Source organism: Apiospora aurea (assembly GCF_038362705.1).
Source record: "Apiospora aurea strain CBS 24483 chromosome Unknown utg000008l_segment0_segment0, whole genome shotgun sequence".
In the NCBI taxonomy this organism is placed as follows: domain Eukaryota; kingdom Fungi; phylum Ascomycota; class Sordariomycetes; order Amphisphaeriales; family Apiosporaceae; genus Apiospora; species Apiospora aurea.
The window spans coordinates 1,904,441-1,921,096 of record NW_027117395.1 but is presented as its reverse complement, the minus strand read 5'-3'; the positions used below and the strand labels follow the sequence as shown (position 1 = coordinate 1,921,096).

The 16,656-nt window shown below is 52.7% G+C and overlaps 6 protein-coding genes across 6 annotated transcripts; 5 read left to right on the top strand and 1 right to left on the bottom strand.

The window, feature by feature from the left end:
• Positions 1–426: 426 nt before the first annotated feature.
• On the top strand, positions 427–2,168 carry PG986_012066 (uncharacterized protein; the record flags this gene model as incomplete). Its single annotated transcript, XM_066848288.1, has 3 exons — positions 427–684; positions 751–1,705; positions 1,795–2,168. The coding sequence occupies 3 exons, from the start codon at positions 427–429 to the stop codon at positions 2,166–2,168; spliced, it is 1,587 nt and encodes a 528-aa protein (XP_066694984.1).
• A 552-nt stretch (positions 2,169–2,720) lies between these two features.
• PG986_012065 (uncharacterized protein) lies at positions 2,721–5,057 on the bottom strand (the record flags this gene model as incomplete). Its single annotated transcript, XM_066848287.1, has 2 exons — positions 2,721–4,309; positions 4,625–5,057. 2 exons carry the CDS (start codon positions 5,055–5,057, stop codon positions 2,721–2,723), a joined length of 2,022 nt encoding a protein of 673 aa, XP_066694983.1.
• Positions 5,058–7,679: 2,622 nt separating this feature from the next.
• Positions 7,680–8,596, top strand: PG986_012064 (uncharacterized protein; the record flags this gene model as incomplete). Its single annotated transcript, XM_066848286.1, has 2 exons — positions 7,680–8,068; positions 8,194–8,596. The coding sequence occupies 2 exons, from the start codon at positions 7,680–7,682 to the stop codon at positions 8,594–8,596; spliced, it is 792 nt and encodes a 263-aa protein (XP_066694982.1).
• A 2,480-nt stretch (positions 8,597–11,076) lies between these two features.
• Positions 11,077–13,469, top strand: PG986_012063 (SPRY domain-containing protein; the record flags this gene model as incomplete). Its single annotated transcript, XM_066848285.1, has 6 exons — positions 11,077–12,127; positions 12,194–12,359; positions 12,411–12,465; positions 12,527–12,680; positions 12,729–13,244; positions 13,318–13,469. The coding sequence occupies 6 exons, from the start codon at positions 11,077–11,079 to the stop codon at positions 13,467–13,469; spliced, it is 2,094 nt and encodes a 697-aa protein (XP_066694981.1).
• Positions 13,470–14,313: 844 nt separating this feature from the next.
• On the top strand, positions 14,314–15,285 carry PG986_012062 (beta transducin-like protein HET-E2C*40; the record flags this gene model as incomplete). Its single annotated transcript, XM_066848284.1, has 1 exon — positions 14,314–15,285. The coding sequence occupies one exon, from the start codon at positions 14,314–14,316 to the stop codon at positions 15,283–15,285; it is 972 nt and encodes a 323-aa protein (XP_066694980.1).
• A 149-nt stretch (positions 15,286–15,434) lies between these two features.
• On the top strand, positions 15,435–15,860 carry PG986_012061 (uncharacterized protein; the record flags this gene model as incomplete). The annotated part of the gene is made up of 1 exon (XM_066848283.1): positions 15,435–15,860. One exon carries the CDS (start codon positions 15,435–15,437, stop codon positions 15,858–15,860), a length of 426 nt encoding a protein of 141 aa, XP_066694979.1.
• Between the last annotated feature and the right edge of the window lie 796 nt (positions 15,861–16,656).

The window sequence follows — 16,656 nt, the reverse complement described above, 5'->3', positions numbered from 1 at the left end:
TTAAATATGAATGTCATGTCTTGAAAGTAAATTCATCCTGATTTAGGCATGGCTGAACAGTTACCCTTTCCGAGCGAGGATCTTGCAACTGCGGGCAAGGGAGCTCAAAACCGAACATCGTCAGCGTGATTACGGGTGGCGTATTGTTCTCCCTAGGCAATGTATGTAATAGGAAAACGGCCTCAACATTCTCATGCACCCAGTATGGAGTTCGTGTTGTGCCGTGTTGCATATAAAGACCTAAGATCGGCGAGTAAATAGATCACTTTTGGCTAGCAATCGCTAAATCGTGGAGAGAAATGAGGTTGTCGGGCCAGGATGCCCCACCTACTCACCCGCTACCTTGTCCAAGGCTCACTCGTGCACCATCTGCTCGCCTTTACAATTCCCTCTTGCCCATCTAGATTCTCGGCTGTATAAACTACGATGTCTGAGCCCCAACTCCTCTCGGGCCAAGCAGGTCTGCCTGTTTCCAACCCATCCAAGTCGTACTGGCTGAAGGAGCCCTCCGCGAAGCTCCTGGGTCACCGCACAACTCCCGAACTCCCCGCCTCCGCCGATGTGGTCATAGTGGGGAGCGGCATCACGGCCGCCTTTGCCGCTCACAACTTGAAGGAGCGCAAGCCTGAGCTGAACGTTGTCATGCTTGAGGCCAGAGAGGCTTGCTTCGGTGCTACTGGTCGGGTAAGTCTTCCTCTCGTCTTTGTTATGAGAATAAATAAATACAAAGGCTGACATTGACGGTTATAGAATGGCGGACACTGCCAGCCGGCTATGTACGCGGCGCCTCCTCATATTGCCTCGTTCGAGCTTCGTACATACTCGTACTTGAAGTCCATAGTGGAGGAGTATTCGATCCCGTGCGATTGGCACTCCACATCCGGTGTGCATGCCTATTACAGTGCACCATTGTTTGAACTGGCCAAGGAAGTCATCCAGCGCCTGAATGAGTCCTACCCGGATCTCGCAGCCAATGTTGCTGTGGTGAACAAGGGCCTCGCCGGTTCTCCAGCATATCTGCTCGAGGGCGAGCGAAACGAATTGACTCTGGAAGGCTTGAGAATCCCCACTGCTGAGGGCGCAGTCGTGCAGTGGAATGCAGCCAGCTTATGGCCCTATAAGCTGGTCGCCTTCGTGTTAGAAAGGCTCATTGATGCAAAGGCCGGCGGGTTTAACCTGCAGACAAACACGCCCGTGACGGGGCTTCAAAAAGCCGAGCCGCCATCTAACTTATCAAGTCCCGCGTCTGAAACCACCAGCCACCCGGCCTGGATCGTCCACACGCCCCGAGGTCACATCACCGCGAAGAGCGTCCTCCTTGCCACCAATGGTTACACATCTCACCTCCTTCCTCAGTTCGCCGACATCCTGGTCCCAACACGTGGCCAGATCGCCAGCCTGAAGCCCCCTTATGATCCCAAGGAGGGTGACCCACCATTGGACATAGGCCACACTTTCTATCTGATGGGCGAGGAGGGTGACGAAGGTATCATGAGACGCGATGACTACCTTGTTCAACGCCCGCCTCCTCTATCGGAGCTCATTTTGGGCGGCGGGCGTCAACTGGCGAAGAACCACGCTGTAGGTGTGTGGGACGACTCGACCATCGACGAGCCCGTAAAATGGTGGCTGCGTGGAAGCTTATCCGGGGCCATGGATCTCAAGCTTCGCGCCGCACCAGGCGAGATCGAAGCCGAGGTGCACCGTCAACACGTGCCCCAAGACCATCAGGCCTCAGCCGAACAGGCGATCTCCGGGGTGGACAAGCTGCACATCGACATCCAATCCGCCCAGGAGGCGGCGGCGCCGACGGCTCCCCGGGCGAGAAGGCCAAGCAAGGCAACAGTAAGCAGGACCTCGATGCCACGCACGAATGGTCAGGCATCATGGGGTACTCGCGGGACGCGAACCCGTGGGTCGGTCCCGTCCCGGCATCCGCGGGCGGCGGCGAGGGCCTGTGGCTGTGCGCCGGCTACACGGGCCATGGCATGCCGAACGCAGCACTTTGCGCCAAGGCCGTGGCCGAGATGATGACGGGGCTCGACGAGGTCGACCTGCCGCCTGAGTACGAGCTCACGGAGGAGCGGCTCGTGCAGGTCCGGTTGCGGGATACGGTACATGTGGCGGAAGAGAAGGGTGGGCTATTGTTCGATATGCGGGCGCTGTAAGAGAGCGAAACGTCTATACAACTTGTCCGGCTCTAAAGTTTGGGGTTTAGATGGCGGAGTCCTGGCCTTATGAGTCTGGAGGGTATCAGATCTGTAGTAGTATAGGTCTATGAATCACTTGTCCAAAGTATGACACTCTTGCCAGTAAAGCGGTATTTTGCAACTTACACCTGATTGATGAACCATGTAGAAAGGATTCGCGAGACCGATATATATGAATGATAATTCATTATATATAAAGTGATATCGAAGAGAAGAGATTGCATAATACACGCCCGTTTGGCGCCCTTCCCTCATGCATATGCCAAAGACGACACTTGCCGGATTCTCATAAAAAAGCATTACCCTATTCCCAATCTTAGACCCACGTAAACCATCAAGTAGACCATGTACATTCCCTTTTTGCTCTGGTATATAGAGTATAATCAATAGCAATTACTCGTCCTTCGTATTCAGAATTCCCTTCGTCGCCAAAAAACCAAAAAAAAAAAAAAAAAAAAAAAAAAAAAAAAAACATCCATGGGAGTATTCGATCCAGGGGTGAATGCAGTCTCATGCCGTAGGATCAGCAAGTTTAGACCCATCGGTAAGGGTATCCGTCGTTGGGCGAGTCGAGAACTGCAACGAACCGGCGTCCTGTGGAGGTGTAATTGCAGATGTCGAGGAAGGGGATGGCGAATTCCTTTTCATTGTGGAAAATTGCGTTAAGGGGGCAATGGTAGAAGTTGAAGCAGAAGCTGAGGATGAGATATTGCTGTAGGCGGTCAAGGTTGAGGTTGAAGAAATTTCAGAACGCGTCGTCCGATCTGGCGACGACGATGTGCTCGCACTCGTCTTTGTTGAAAGTGGTGTTGAGTCGAAGTGCTCAGAGGTTAGATCTGGGACTATGCTACTATTGATTTTAGTCGCTGGGACGCTTTCAGCGTTAGAGCTGTTCGGGGGATGAGTAGCAGTTCCTGATTCGCTGCAGTCTTCATCGGATGGGGACAAATGCGGTAATGAAGCAGAAGCAGAAGCAGGCATTGCTGCGCTTGTCGACCCTCGTGAGTCCACAGAAGTAATATGGAACGAGGACATAGTCGTATTGGAGCCCCTTATACTGCCTATCATAGTTGTTGCCACAGCAGACAAGGCAGCTATCGTACTAGAGGAACCTTTGAGTCTCGAGACCGGTCTTGTTGTTGTTAAATCCAGGAACGGCGTCACTGTGATGGATGATTTGCTACTGGTCGAAGCATTGAGATAACGGATATTGCTGGTTGACAACAACGTCGTCCCCGAAGCCCCCATGCTTGACAGATGCTTTGAGGTAGGAGTAGTGATGAAAACCCCGTCCGCAGATCCTGTGCTCGACAACAATGGCTTACCAGTAGTATTGCCATCATCGGAACCCGAAGTTGGCAGCCCTGACGAGCTAACACGGCCACTTCGACTTATACTGCTCCCTCCAGAGGCTGTCGCCGAGTATGATGGTATTCGCTGCGAATTGCTACTTGATTCCGCATCTGCTATCGTAGAAGGATTATTGATGAAAGGGTCGGTTTTCAGAGATGGCCTGGTTAATGTGGAGGAAATAAGGTCGATGAAGCTGGCTCTAGATGTCGTGGTAACGGTGATAATTCGAGTCTCGGTGGGTATAATGGTCACCGTACTCTCACGATCGAGGCCGTCGGTTGCATTCCCGCCTCGATCCTCTGCTTGGCTGGAGCTGCCGGAGGCCCTGTCCGGAGCTGAGCTTGAAGCAGTCAAACCAACACCCAGCGATCTTGTAGTGGGACCAGGGGCGGTCCTCGAAGATATGGCAATGCTTTCGGTGGCACTTTGAGTTTTCCATACAGCCCCTGATGACTTTATTTGGCTTGCGTCCGGCAGAATAGCCGTCGAAATAACCGGAGGAAAGCCCCTAGTCGCTTCAGTGCTACTCCTTGGCAAGGTTTGGGCGCTACCCAAGACGTCTGGGGATCCTGTAGCAGGTCTTGGAGTACTGGTCGTTGCGATTCGTCCCGTTGTGGCAGATCTACCTGCGCTCTTCGAGGACTCGGTCTGGTTCGAGTCTAAGGCGGTAGAGGTCAAGATCCTCGAGCCAGACATAGTGGTAGCCTCTTTCGACCCGGTTTCGGCTCCGCCAGGGACTACCGTTACTGTCGATGTGATATGCGTGCTTGAGCTGGTTTGAACAGCAGTTATATGGCTGGTTCTGGTTATGCCCGTGGTTATAGGTATAACCTTCACGGGCTGGATTGAATCGTTAGATGAAGTTATCGGTGGAAAGAAGATGGGCAAGCTGCCACCGCTACTGCCAATCCCGTTGCCCTTACCACTACCACTGCCGCCACTGCCGGTGCTTGTGGTCCCGGGTGCCGGCATGCTCTTCGGCTGGGTGTAAGTGGCAGAGCTAAGGCCAGAATAATGTCATGGTATGTTTGATGAGCTGCTATTTAATGATCCTGTCATACCAGGCATACTGGTGAGTTCCCTGGAAGGGCTGACCGAAGTGGTGCGGCTATGTCCATCTGCAGTGTCCGTGACAGACGAGGGGGTGTGAGGGCCATCAGCCGCCCCTCCCATATCCCGAAGCAGTGCCTCCATAGATTCCAGCTGCTCTACTACCGCAGCGGACAAACCACGGAAGTCTGAGAGAAGCTGTCGCATCCTTTCCGTCGCAGCACGAAAACTGGCCATATCACATGCCGCTCTCTCTTTCTGCTGCTGAAGACTGCCACTTGCCTGCCGCGGGTGAAGCATCCCAAGACGAAGAGGCCCTGCCCCTTGGTCTCGGGTCACTACTCTGACATTATCGCGCTGGGAGGCTTTCGCGGCACTGGTGGTCGAAGCTAGATGTGCGCTTGATGCCAACAGCACTGCTGTCAATTCGAAGCTGACTTTCATGACGAGGGAAAGGAGGACTAAGCATTGAAGATGTTGTCTGTGGGACATCATAGACAAGAAGGCATCCTGTAGCCGGCCAGAGACATGGTATATATCTCGCAGGGTGGCCGAGATAATACGAAGCCTGAGCCGCTGTTTTGTTCTGCATGCTACATTTCGCGGCCTGGTGACCATGAGCTATCTTTGTTGACTGGATATATTTGCCAACATAACATTGCGGTTGGTTGTGTCGAGTGTAGGTTTACAAAGAACTTGCACCTCTGTAAACAGGAATTCTATCGGGGCTGGTCTCGCCGAAGTTGACTAGTTGATTGTCTTCTGAGATTTATCGTCTGTACTGGGACCCCTAGCGCTTTCAATTGCCTGAAGAGCAGCTCATTGCATACATACCTAGGCAAATGTGTGATTTGGAGATGGTTTATTTATCGCTACTACGGCGTCTTACAATCGCCACTACAGAACGAAAGTGTTTGGGAACCAACGTGGCGTGATGCTCGACATAGCTTGTCCCTTGTGGAATACCCTGGTCGCCGCTGGATGATGCTGTAGTCTAGTGTAATACTCGATTATACGTGTCGTACATGGCTCTTTTCTACGTTCTGCCCGAGGAGCATGCATATCGTTTAAGGCAATTCGAAAGAACATACGATCTGTTTGGCTAGTCTAGACGTTCAAGAGAGGCGGGGATGCTGATCATGTATATACCTGGGTAGTAAGTTCACCACAACGCCTTGTCGGTTGAAGTGGGCGGGCATGGTTGGGGTCACGCAGTTCAATCCCAAACGTTAGAACCAAATGACTTGTAACAACCGACCTCGGGAGGGTTTGTTGGCGGAGGAATTGGCATCTACAGCGCTCTAGTGAAGCCGAATCACGCAAAGCCTGGCCAATTGGACATGCTCCAAGCTGACGTACGCTAGATGAGGGCCAGCCTAAAACCAGGCAAACTCGTCCTTCCTCATGATACCTTCTTGCCAACTGACGATGAGAGGCTTGGTTGGGTTGGCAATCCCAGATCCCATGCGACCCATCGTGAGATGCAGCGAGTTGCAAGATCTACCACTGGAGCGAAGGGAGCGACAAGACAAACCGCGACAGACGCCCTGACGGAGAACCCGAGGAGCGGTCTGCGAGAAGAAAAGGCACCATGACTTTGGGCGGATCACTTTGCCATCGTGCAGGCTGGCTGCTGCTTACAGTTTACCGATGGTGTTTTCATGCATGAATCTTACAGGAAGTTGTCCTGCCACCGCAATTAAGGCTTGTTTAACAGCCAAGGCCGCTCGAGCCGGGTTCATCTTGCGATTCAGTTCAGGGAAGTCCGAATGCGTCTTTGTCACTTGGGCGGAGTCCATGGCAAGGAAAATAGCCGCAAGCGTCGCCTATCCCATCGCTTTTCTGATTCACTACGTGTACTGCTAGATTTGAGGAATTTGCTACGAGCACTTGGCGTCATCGGCCCAGAAGATCAGATTTGCCGCCGACTGCAACCAAAAGATCCTATTCCAACCTTCTGACCGACTAACTGGAAATGGGCGACCATGAATGACCATGACCATGACCACGACCCCTTTGTCTTGACGATTGTCGCTGCGTCTCAAGTGTTTCCGCAAACAACCTAGCGAAAGCCAACTACCTAGATCTACGAATATAGATCGCGGTAGATTACTTGAGCATAGAACAACAGGAATGAAATGCAACATGCCTCCCCATCTGACCATGTGCGAATAGAGACATCCATCTTTCGGTATCTCGGTATCCCTGGCAGGCCAATTGCAGATGGAGGAAACAGGAATCTACGGATTATTCCAGCCGGGCGAGACTAGGCCCAGACGGGTTTAGCGGGTGACACTCTGACACTCCCAGGTTTCCACGCGACTTTATTGACTGGGGACCAAAAAAAGAAGAAAGCAAGAAAGGTCAGACCAGTTCGGACGCTCGCCCTCCCCAGAAATCCTCGCCGCCAGCCAGCCAGCATAGCACCGCGCACCACCGCACCACACCCCAAGCAAATATGAGCATCGATCCCGTCGTTTATTGTCACGCCGCCTGGGAGCTGCGGCCAAAAAGGACTGGAAATGAGACTGGACCAAAAAGCCCCAAAACTCTTGCCAGACGTACAATAAGAGCAACAATGGCTCCCCCCCAATCCAATAAATAATCTTCATCCCACCCCATCTCCGCCATCGTCACCGTCGTCTGCTTTCCTACACATGTGAAGTGATTTACAGAAGTCAGCCCTGCAACAGCTGCACTGCACCCCCCAGATCAGCATCACCAACCGCCCTGTCCAGCCCCGGGACTCGATTGAGGTACTAACGCCGAAAAAAGCTTCGCACACTGGCCCCCTTACACCATCAACCGACACACACAGCAGCGCGAGCGGTGGATCACCCATCATCCTCGACTTGTCCCGTCAAGCCGTCTTGCCTTCTTGACCAACCTAAACCCAGCCAAACCTGCACAATCCACCCACCACCTTAACTTTACAGCCTGCCCATCATCGAACCTGATCAAATTTCCCATCCTCGCTTTCTGACCACCAAATCCTTTTCATCATCAAACCCATCATCGACCAGGACAACCCATCCTTAAGCCTCACTCACACATCAGGCCTTCGCCATGCCTACCCCAACCGCCAAGACGTCCACTCCTGCCAAGGACAAAGACCGACGAAAGTCTGGGGGCAAGCCCACCCTCATCTCTACCCTCAAAGTCTCGCCCGGCAGATTGAGGAAGATTATCGCGCCTTCTGAGGTCAAGGAGGAATCTCCTCTCAAGGAGTCCCCAGCTCCATCCGTCTCGGCACCACCTAGCGATGCCCCTGCTCCCCCGACTGCGGTAAATGGCGACAACGCGTCCGAGTCGAACCCGGGTACACCTGCCCAAGCCTTGATGGGACCCCCAACCGACGGCCCAAAGAAGAAGGGTGTCAAGCGGAGCGCGCCCGGTGCTAATGGCAATGAGCCCAAGATCCGAGGCAAGCCTGGCCCGAAGAAGAAGCCCAGACTGTAAGTTCACTGTTATCAATTCAGGTCATTGCAAAGACCCTCATGGGTCCGCGCCCGGGACCACTCACCAATCGCCTGTATCTACTTACTTTGCTCCCAACACTTGGCTAACTCATCGTTAATAGGGAGGACGGCTCGATTGACCCAAGCTCACGTGCGGGAGGCGCGTACCACAAGCTGGGCCCCAAGGCGAACCAAGGTGCTATCAATGCTGGTCTACGGGCTCTCGACCGGTCCGGCAAGCCTTGCCGAAGATGGGCCAAGGGCGGCTTCAGATTGAAGAGCTTTACAGGTGTCCTGTGGGAGGTGCCTCGCTGGACTGCGCCGCCCAAGTCCTTACCGGAGATTGTCAACCCAGAGTCGACCGCGTCGGGCGAAAGCAGTAACAAGGAGAACAACAAGGAGGGGGGCAGCCAACTCAAGAGCGAGCACAGCAACAGCGCCGCCGACGGCGAGCAACAGAGTGTCCCCCCGAGCGTGGTGGCAGCCAGCTCTCCTGCCCCCATGTCACTCACTGCTGCGTCGTAATGGCCAATATCGTCCTCGGAACGCGGCAGTACATCCGCCACGTTCTCCACAACTACATTCGACACGAGCTCATGCTCGGGCGGAAATTTGCTTTTGATATTGACATTGGAGTTCAAGGGAAGGTTATAAAAGCTAGGCGTTTTGGGTCACATAAGGATGACAGGGCGGCTATCGGAAGACAACCCCTTCTAGCCATACACACACACACACGCACACGGCCGGGCATGTCATTTAGTTCGGGCGTTAAGGGGCAGATGACGGTTATCAGGCTGCATCGGCGAGGCGCCCAAGGGACACGACGTTGTCACATGTACTATATGTTTAGCTCTTCGCATAGAGCCAAGGTTTAATAGAGCGTTGGCCATGTAATAACATGGCTATTGCCAGCATTCATACTATACCCAGAGATTGTCATTTACAGTGAATGTTAAAAGTAGGACCGAGTTTGATGCCTATTGTGCAGCAGCATCAGAAGAAATCGGCGCCTTGGGGAAAACCAGTATTATTTCGAGCCAAAGCGCTTAACAGATTTCTGAGTATTCACATGTAAAGTGGTAGGTAGTATAGCCAAGTAGTATATCGCGCCAGGCCGGCGCATCCGAGGCGAGGGGCAATACACACATAAAGCTGCATATAGGCGGTGAGTAGTTCTGCGGTGTTCGGATGCTTATGTTTCAGTTGACACTGACTTCAGCGAGTCACTGAGCAGGCCATCATCTCCAGTCATGGTTGTTGGTGAGGCCCTGATCTGATGCTTATTAGCAGCCAACGTCGGTGGTCGGACATTCTCGAATCCTAGTTCCATGTTACATAATCAACCCACCCGGCGTCCCAACGGGCCAAAGTGGGCGGCTGGCTGGATGGGCGGAGGGGATCTATTTCTGGTATTTATTTAGGTAGGTACTCATGAGCCTGTTTCGTTTGGTTAGATTTATTGGCTGCCTTGGTTGATCTTGAGAGTTCAGTATTGGCAATGGGGAAAGGATGCTGTGTCGTAACTGTACTCCGTTTGTGGACAGCAAGGAGGATCAATACGAAAGCCAAAAATGATCGACCGCTGAGTACAGACTCGACTGGAATGTCAATTGAGCTGGGGCCGGATTTGTAACAGAGCATTGCCATGCCGTAGATTCTTTCGCTGGTGCCCATTACGAACCACCACGTACGTGATTGCTAGAAGTAAACGCTATTGACGTGGGCAGCGGAGTCAGACCTGCTTGATGCGACCGGTGCACTCATTCATTGCGAGCGGACGAAACCGAGTAGGTAGGCATTGTCTAAGATACTTCGTAGGGCTTTAAGCTTCGTTTTATGTAGCTGGCGTGGTACGGGCACAGCAGTGCGTGGCCCTTTTGGGAGAGAGAGAGCTGGGAGGCTTCTCCGCAGACGACCTATGATGATGCCAAACGGGATAAGGACGCGCATGACCTAACAGGCCAGGTGGGTAGGTATGATTAAGTACATGTAGATAACGTAGCTACGTACGGAGGAGTAGGCATTGCCGCGGAATACGTTGCCAACTTATCGAGTTGGCGCCCGCGTATGTGGAAGTCGGCTTGAAAATAGCACTGTAAATCATTGTCAAGTGTCGGGAGACGAGAGGGGAGATAGAAAAAGAACCGCGATGCTTTGCGTGCTTGTTGGAGTTGGTTGGCAAGGGACAGAGCTCCAAGCATGTCCCTGTCGTAGCATCGTCATTCCGTCAATACCTCATATCGATCAGGTGCCTCTCTGACAAGTCCGGCCATAGGTACGGTTCAAAGCAAGCTTGTGCGGTTATTGCTCGCACAACGCTTCGGATTGAGTAGTCAGGTGAATAGAGACTCAATTATTCAGTCTGTAGACGATTGTTTTTGGCGTATTGGTTTGGTGGTGAAATTGGTTAACCTAGCCGGTTGTATTCCAATGCCAGGTAGTCCCGACTGTCCGTAGCTACCCACCTCCACACACTGGCTGGCTCCAGCTGCACGCTGGGACTGGGATGGACTAGGTTACTCACCACAGGTACGGACGACATCAACGTCCTCCAACTCATCATAAACTCCCGTATTCCTCCAAGACTCCTTCCAGGACAGCAAAGAACTGCCATCCATGACTGTTGGCTTCCGGTTGACCTACGGAAATACTAGAAATCCATAAGCGGTGGCTTGTCGGGCGTCAAAGGGCTCGTCCTCCCTCCCAAAGTGCCCATCCAGGAGTTCATCGTCCGTCGTCCGTCACTGTCCCGAACCTTAACTAAAAGCCACTCTTATCTGCGATACCGCACCCAGCACCCTTCAACTGCCCGTTTCCAAACTTGACTTTCGTGCCGACTCTGAACCTTGCCCTCCTGAATTGCCTATTGCCGCCTGTATTTCTGCGCACTTCTCCCACGGTGTCTCACTGTCGAAGTTATTTCGGCATTTGCTGCCCTGGCGTCTAGTCCACTTCGCCCGCTGGCGGGATCCCTCCCATCCACACGACGAGCGACTTGACACGGCATGTCGAACCCATATGCGCATGGCTCGGCCGGATTGCCTCTAGATGCCTCTTTCACCGGCTACATCCCTAGCATGAGGTCTTCCTATGCTTCAATCACCGCTGCCACCAACCCGACCTCGACCCCGACTTCCTCGACTTCGCAACCCCGAACCAACCGTTTGTCGCATCTGCTGAACCCAGCCCACGAAATGAACTCGGATCTATACTCCCCGCGTCTCTCATCCATGTTCCAGTCCCATGCGATGGAGCTTGAGAGGGGCTCGTCTACACCCGACGGGGACATGTCGGCTCTCGGGGCGCGGGTTCCACAGCTACCGCCCTTCTCGAGGGCCTTCCAGAAGTACATGAATGGAGGCACGGGAGATAGCCTATGGGCCAGTCAATACCGACCCAGTGCTTTCTTCACGCCTTCGTACCTGAAAGGATCAAGCTATATACAGAAACTAGAAGAGGCGCATAAGGCGAAACAGGCACAGAAGGAGGTTCAGCAACAAAGCGGTGGTGGCACACATGCTTCTCAGATTACCCCCGGGTCAACTCACACAAAGCCGGTCTCCCATTATGGTATGACCTACGATTTGATTGAGAGGGCGCCGCTTCTGGAGGAGGATGACTCGATAGCCCCGCTCCCGACGAGGTGGAACAGGGACGACAAGCATGGCGGGCTCGAGGTCATGGGCGATGGCCAGGAAGTCAAGTACACTGGCCCGAAACCGGTCGGAGAGAGGGAGCACGAGGCTTGTGCTATCAGAGCAGACCACCCAATGCCTGCAGAGGCCGGAATCTACTATTTCGAAGTCACTATCCTATCAAGGAAACGTGATGATACGACAATCAGTGTGGGCTTTTCACACAGGCCTGTGTCATTGGCCCGCCTGCCAGGCTGGGAATCTGATTCTTATGGCTATCACGGCGACGATGGCCATGTGTATGCTGGTCACCAGTCTGGCAAGGTATACGGTCCTACATTCGGCGTTGGAGATACGATAGGATGCGGGGTGAATTTCAAAAATGGAACCGCATTTTTCACCAAGAATGGCATCCATCTTGGTATGTCCATCACTATGCTATTCTTGCCTCACATATCCTGGAGCACCGAGCTAACTGGACGAATAGGAACTGCCTGCCGAGACGTGAAGGGCACAATCTACCCAGCAGTTGGTCTCAAGAAGCAGGACGAACACATCCGGGTTAACTTTGGCCACACACCCTTCAATTTTGATATTGATGGGTTGATGCAGTCAGAGCGGAACAAAGTGAAGCAGGAAATTTTAGGAACAAGGTGAGCTATGCTACTGTGGCCCTGTTCGAGCCCAGACTGACAATTCGGCAGCACCGACAAGTTGGTTTCTCCTCCCCTGAGCGAAACGGATCTCATCCAACGACTAGTAAGTTTGACCCTACACGAACTCGTATTCTCGGAATTCACTGACATGTCGGGCCACTCAGGTCCTGCAATTCCTACAACATGATGGCTACGTTGAGACTGCGCGCGCTTTCGCAGAAGAAATCCACGGGGAGAAGCAAGCTCTCAGGCTTGATCCTAGAACCCAAGTAGGGGGCATCAACGTCAAAGATGACGAAGATGCAACACGCAGACAGCGTAAGTGAAACCGATGCAATCAGGAATAATTGATGCTGACCAAATCAGGCATACGGAGAGCGATATTAGGAGGAGACGTTGACCAGGCACTCAAGTACACAAAGATCTACTATCCCCACGTTTTGGAGGACAACGAACAGGTAAACTTCCGGTTAAGGTGTTGCAAATTCATCGAAATGGTGCGAAAGTCAGCCGAGTTCAACAACAACAACCATAGTGCAACAAACGGAAGCAACAGTGTTATCAAGAAAAGTAATGGCCGGGCACGAATGGACGACATCCCGAACGAGATGGATCTGGACGAGAATGGTTTCTCGAATGACGACACGATGGAGACAGAAGAGGGCATGGATGCCGACGCTCTACTGCTGGACGCAGTACAATATGGCAAGCGGCTGCAAGCTGAATTCATGAGTGACCCGAGGAAAGAGATAAGGAAAACATTGCAAGATGTCTTTTCTCTCCTGGCATATCAAAACCCGTTCCAAGTCAAGGAGGTCGCGCACCTGCTTGATAAGAGAAACCGGGTGGCGGTCGCCGAAGAACTCAATTCAGCCATTCTAAGTAAGTATATGAGCTCTAGCAGCATGCCTCCCACTTTTTTCAGAATCGACCACGTACTAACATGTAGCACTAGTGTCCTTGGGCAAATCATCTCGTTCGGCGCTGGAAAACCTCTATGGGCAGACCAGCGTATTGCTGGACTACCTTCGAGAAGACGGAGGCTCTGGCTCCTTCGTTACTGTCCAGTCCGTCATGGACGAGATCCCCAAGTCGCAACTATTCTAGGAGATCGAAGATGAGACATGGGCATTTCTACTTTTGTAACACGCCTAAGGATGTGCCCTCACCCTATGCTCCTTTACCATTTCAAGGTTCGACACAATCGATGCAGCCATTGAGTTGTCCGAAGGGCTTTCTCTTATACACATTTTAAGGCGTTCCGGACAGGGCTGTGGCGAACCGGTTTTTTTCCCCCTGGTACATTGCTGACCACAACTATTGGCTTAAACTCGTTCCTTTTACACGCTCTTCATTATCCCTTGATATAGCAGATACGCATGGAAGGGGAACGCGCCAGATCTCATCATAGCATAGAGTCCACCGGCATCAGTGGGCGGCTTGAGGCACTGTCGTTCATTATTCTCAAGGCAGCCTTGCCCAAGTCCACTGCCACAACTTCGGAGATATTCTATTCGGGACGTCCTTTCACTATTTGCGACTCGACGTAGTTTGTTCCCGTCGGATGTAGAATAGTTGATAGCCTTTTATTTCTGAGGGGAAACGTGAGAGCGTGGGAACCATGTATTGTATGGCATGAAGAGCGGAGGATATAAACGATTATCGTTCATGGATGGAATGAACGAAGAAAACCTCTCCGGCAATAGACAATCAACATCCCCTCCTCGCAAACCAAATTGTGCCCCAATGAATGGAGATCAAATCTGCAATGAGTCAAAGCCGTCCAGCGTACATGTTCAGCTGCGCTTGATCCGATTGGTGAAGCTTGCATGCCATGCATGCAGGTTTGGTGATGCAGGCTCTGGTGTTGTCAGACCACCCCCCCCAAATTCTGACGAGTTTTCCTTCTTCCATCCATTACCACCAATTGTCCGAAGGCGACTGCCCGCAAATGCGCCTGCTTCGCTTCGGATATCTGGGTGGATTGACTGTCACGGAAGACTTATTGGGCAACATTCCGCCGTATGCCGTACTCTCCCACACTTGGGGAGGGCTGAGCGACGAGGTGATTCTCCAAGGCATCCGAGCAGGGTACTACGAGCACAAGCCCGGCTATCGCAAGATCCTCTTCTGCGGGGCACAGGCGCGGCGCGATGACCTCGAGTACTTCTGGGTCGATACGTGCTGCATCGACAAGACGAGCTCGGCCGAGCTGGCGGAGGCGATCAACTCCATGTACCGGTGGTACCAGAACGCAGCGAAGTGCTACGTCTACTTGTCGGACGTCAATTTGGCGAACGGCCAGGAGGGATTTCACAAGTACGCAGGTCCAAGCAGCTACATGGCGGTAGTCCCGAACTACACTGGCCTGAGCTATAGCAGTCGGAGTTTCAACACGGGCGTGAACTACACCTGCCGGAACTACATGAGTCGAAACCTCCTCGGCGTTGGGAACTACAGCAGCCTGGGTTACGAGACTCCGCCCCCAGTTCCGGCGGCCAACACGTCGTGGCTCGATGCGTTCCGAAGTAGTAAGTGGTTTACCAGAGGATGGACGCTGCAGGAGCTGCTTGCGCCTTTAACGGTGGAATTTTTTACTTCAAATGGACGCAAAGTGGGCGACAAGCAGTCGCTGAAGCAAACTGTCCATGCCATAACTGGGATCCCCCTTGCGGCCTTTCAAGGAGGTTGGCAATCTGCGATCCCGGTTCATGAAAGGATCACTTGGTCCCATAAGCGGGAGACGACACGCGCGGAAGACAAGGTGTACTCGCTGCTAGGAATAGTAGGCATCTCTATGCCTGTGGTGTACGGCGAGGGGGAGGAAGAAGCTTTCATACGCCTTTGCAAGGAGATAATTCAACGTTACGACAAGTACAAAGGTCGGTCTAAATTCGTGCGGGTACTCATATATCACAGTTAGCCACGAAAGTTACTGACATGAGCCATATGGGAGTAGGTTTGTCCCTTGTGGCGATAGCTTCCCGATGCGGTCACGCCTCGGCAACCTGTAAACTTGTCAACGGCGGGGCGGCAGTCAACAGTCCCAATACCAAAGGAGAGTCTCCCATCATGTATGCGAGCGAGGGGGGCCACAAGGCCATTGTTCAAATGCTCCTGGATGCAAAGGCATCTACGGAGTCAATAGACGATAGTGGCGACTCCCCTCTCCTCCTCGCAGCCCGAGGTGGGCATGAAGCAGTGGTCCAGCTGCTCCTAGACGGGGGAGCGAACGTAAAGCGCAAGAACAAGGCCGGCAGGACTGCTCTCATATACGCCGCCCAAAGGGGGCACGGGGGCGTGGTCCGGCTGCTCCTGGAGAAGGGCGCGAAGATGGATTCCGTCAACCGCTTGGGACATTCTGCCCAGTACTACGCATCAAAGGGTGGCCACAAGGAAACCGCCGAGCTGTTGCAGCGTTCGCGCCAAACACGTCAGGGAAAACAACAAGCTGGGCTATCTGGGGCTCAAGGTATCCTGCGGCTCATAAATACGTAGATCGATCAGCATAGCGACCATGACTCCGTCACGTGTGGCCCGGCAGATTGGCAGTGGTGGATAACTACATATGTATGTACTTATGTATGCATGCGATGAAGGCGTCGACATTGCGGTCGTGCTAGAACAGCTACAGACAGCGCCTAGAACTTGTTTCTATCACAGCTAGCGAACCTGACGGCCTTTGTGGCCATTCTCATGTAAATGGGTTCACCGGGGAGCTGGGCTTTTACCGCGTCCACATGTCTTGAATCTTCTCAATATTTTCTTTAGCAGCGTTTTGAACACCACGCTTATCTGCATGCATGTTTTGGTTCCTATGTTATGTTGATGTAGCAGGCCAAGTACCAAGGGAAGGTACGACCGACCTCCTGTGCAGACTTTCAAGCGTACCTACCTATTTACATGTACGTACCACATAATTACATGTAGCCAAGCTGTTTGCATCTTCAACACGCACCCAACTTAAACACACACCATCTCTGATTTGCGCTTCACCCGACAGAATGGAGCGCCTCCCGCAAGAGATAGTGTGCGAGATTGCCGGCTATCTTCCCATCCGGCATGGGGACGGATTGGTACGACCGGCCTTGGCTACACTGTCTCGTTCCTGGTAGTTAGCCATTGAGCCCTTGACCTTCAAACTCCTACAAATCACCAGCGATGACCTGGAAGACTTCTATTCGGCCTTTTCGAATAGCCCGCCTCGAGGTGTTCTCCGGGAACTTCATCTGGACATTTTCTTGCCGCTATACAGCCGGCTAGACTGCACCAAGTATGAAACGGCAAGAGACAG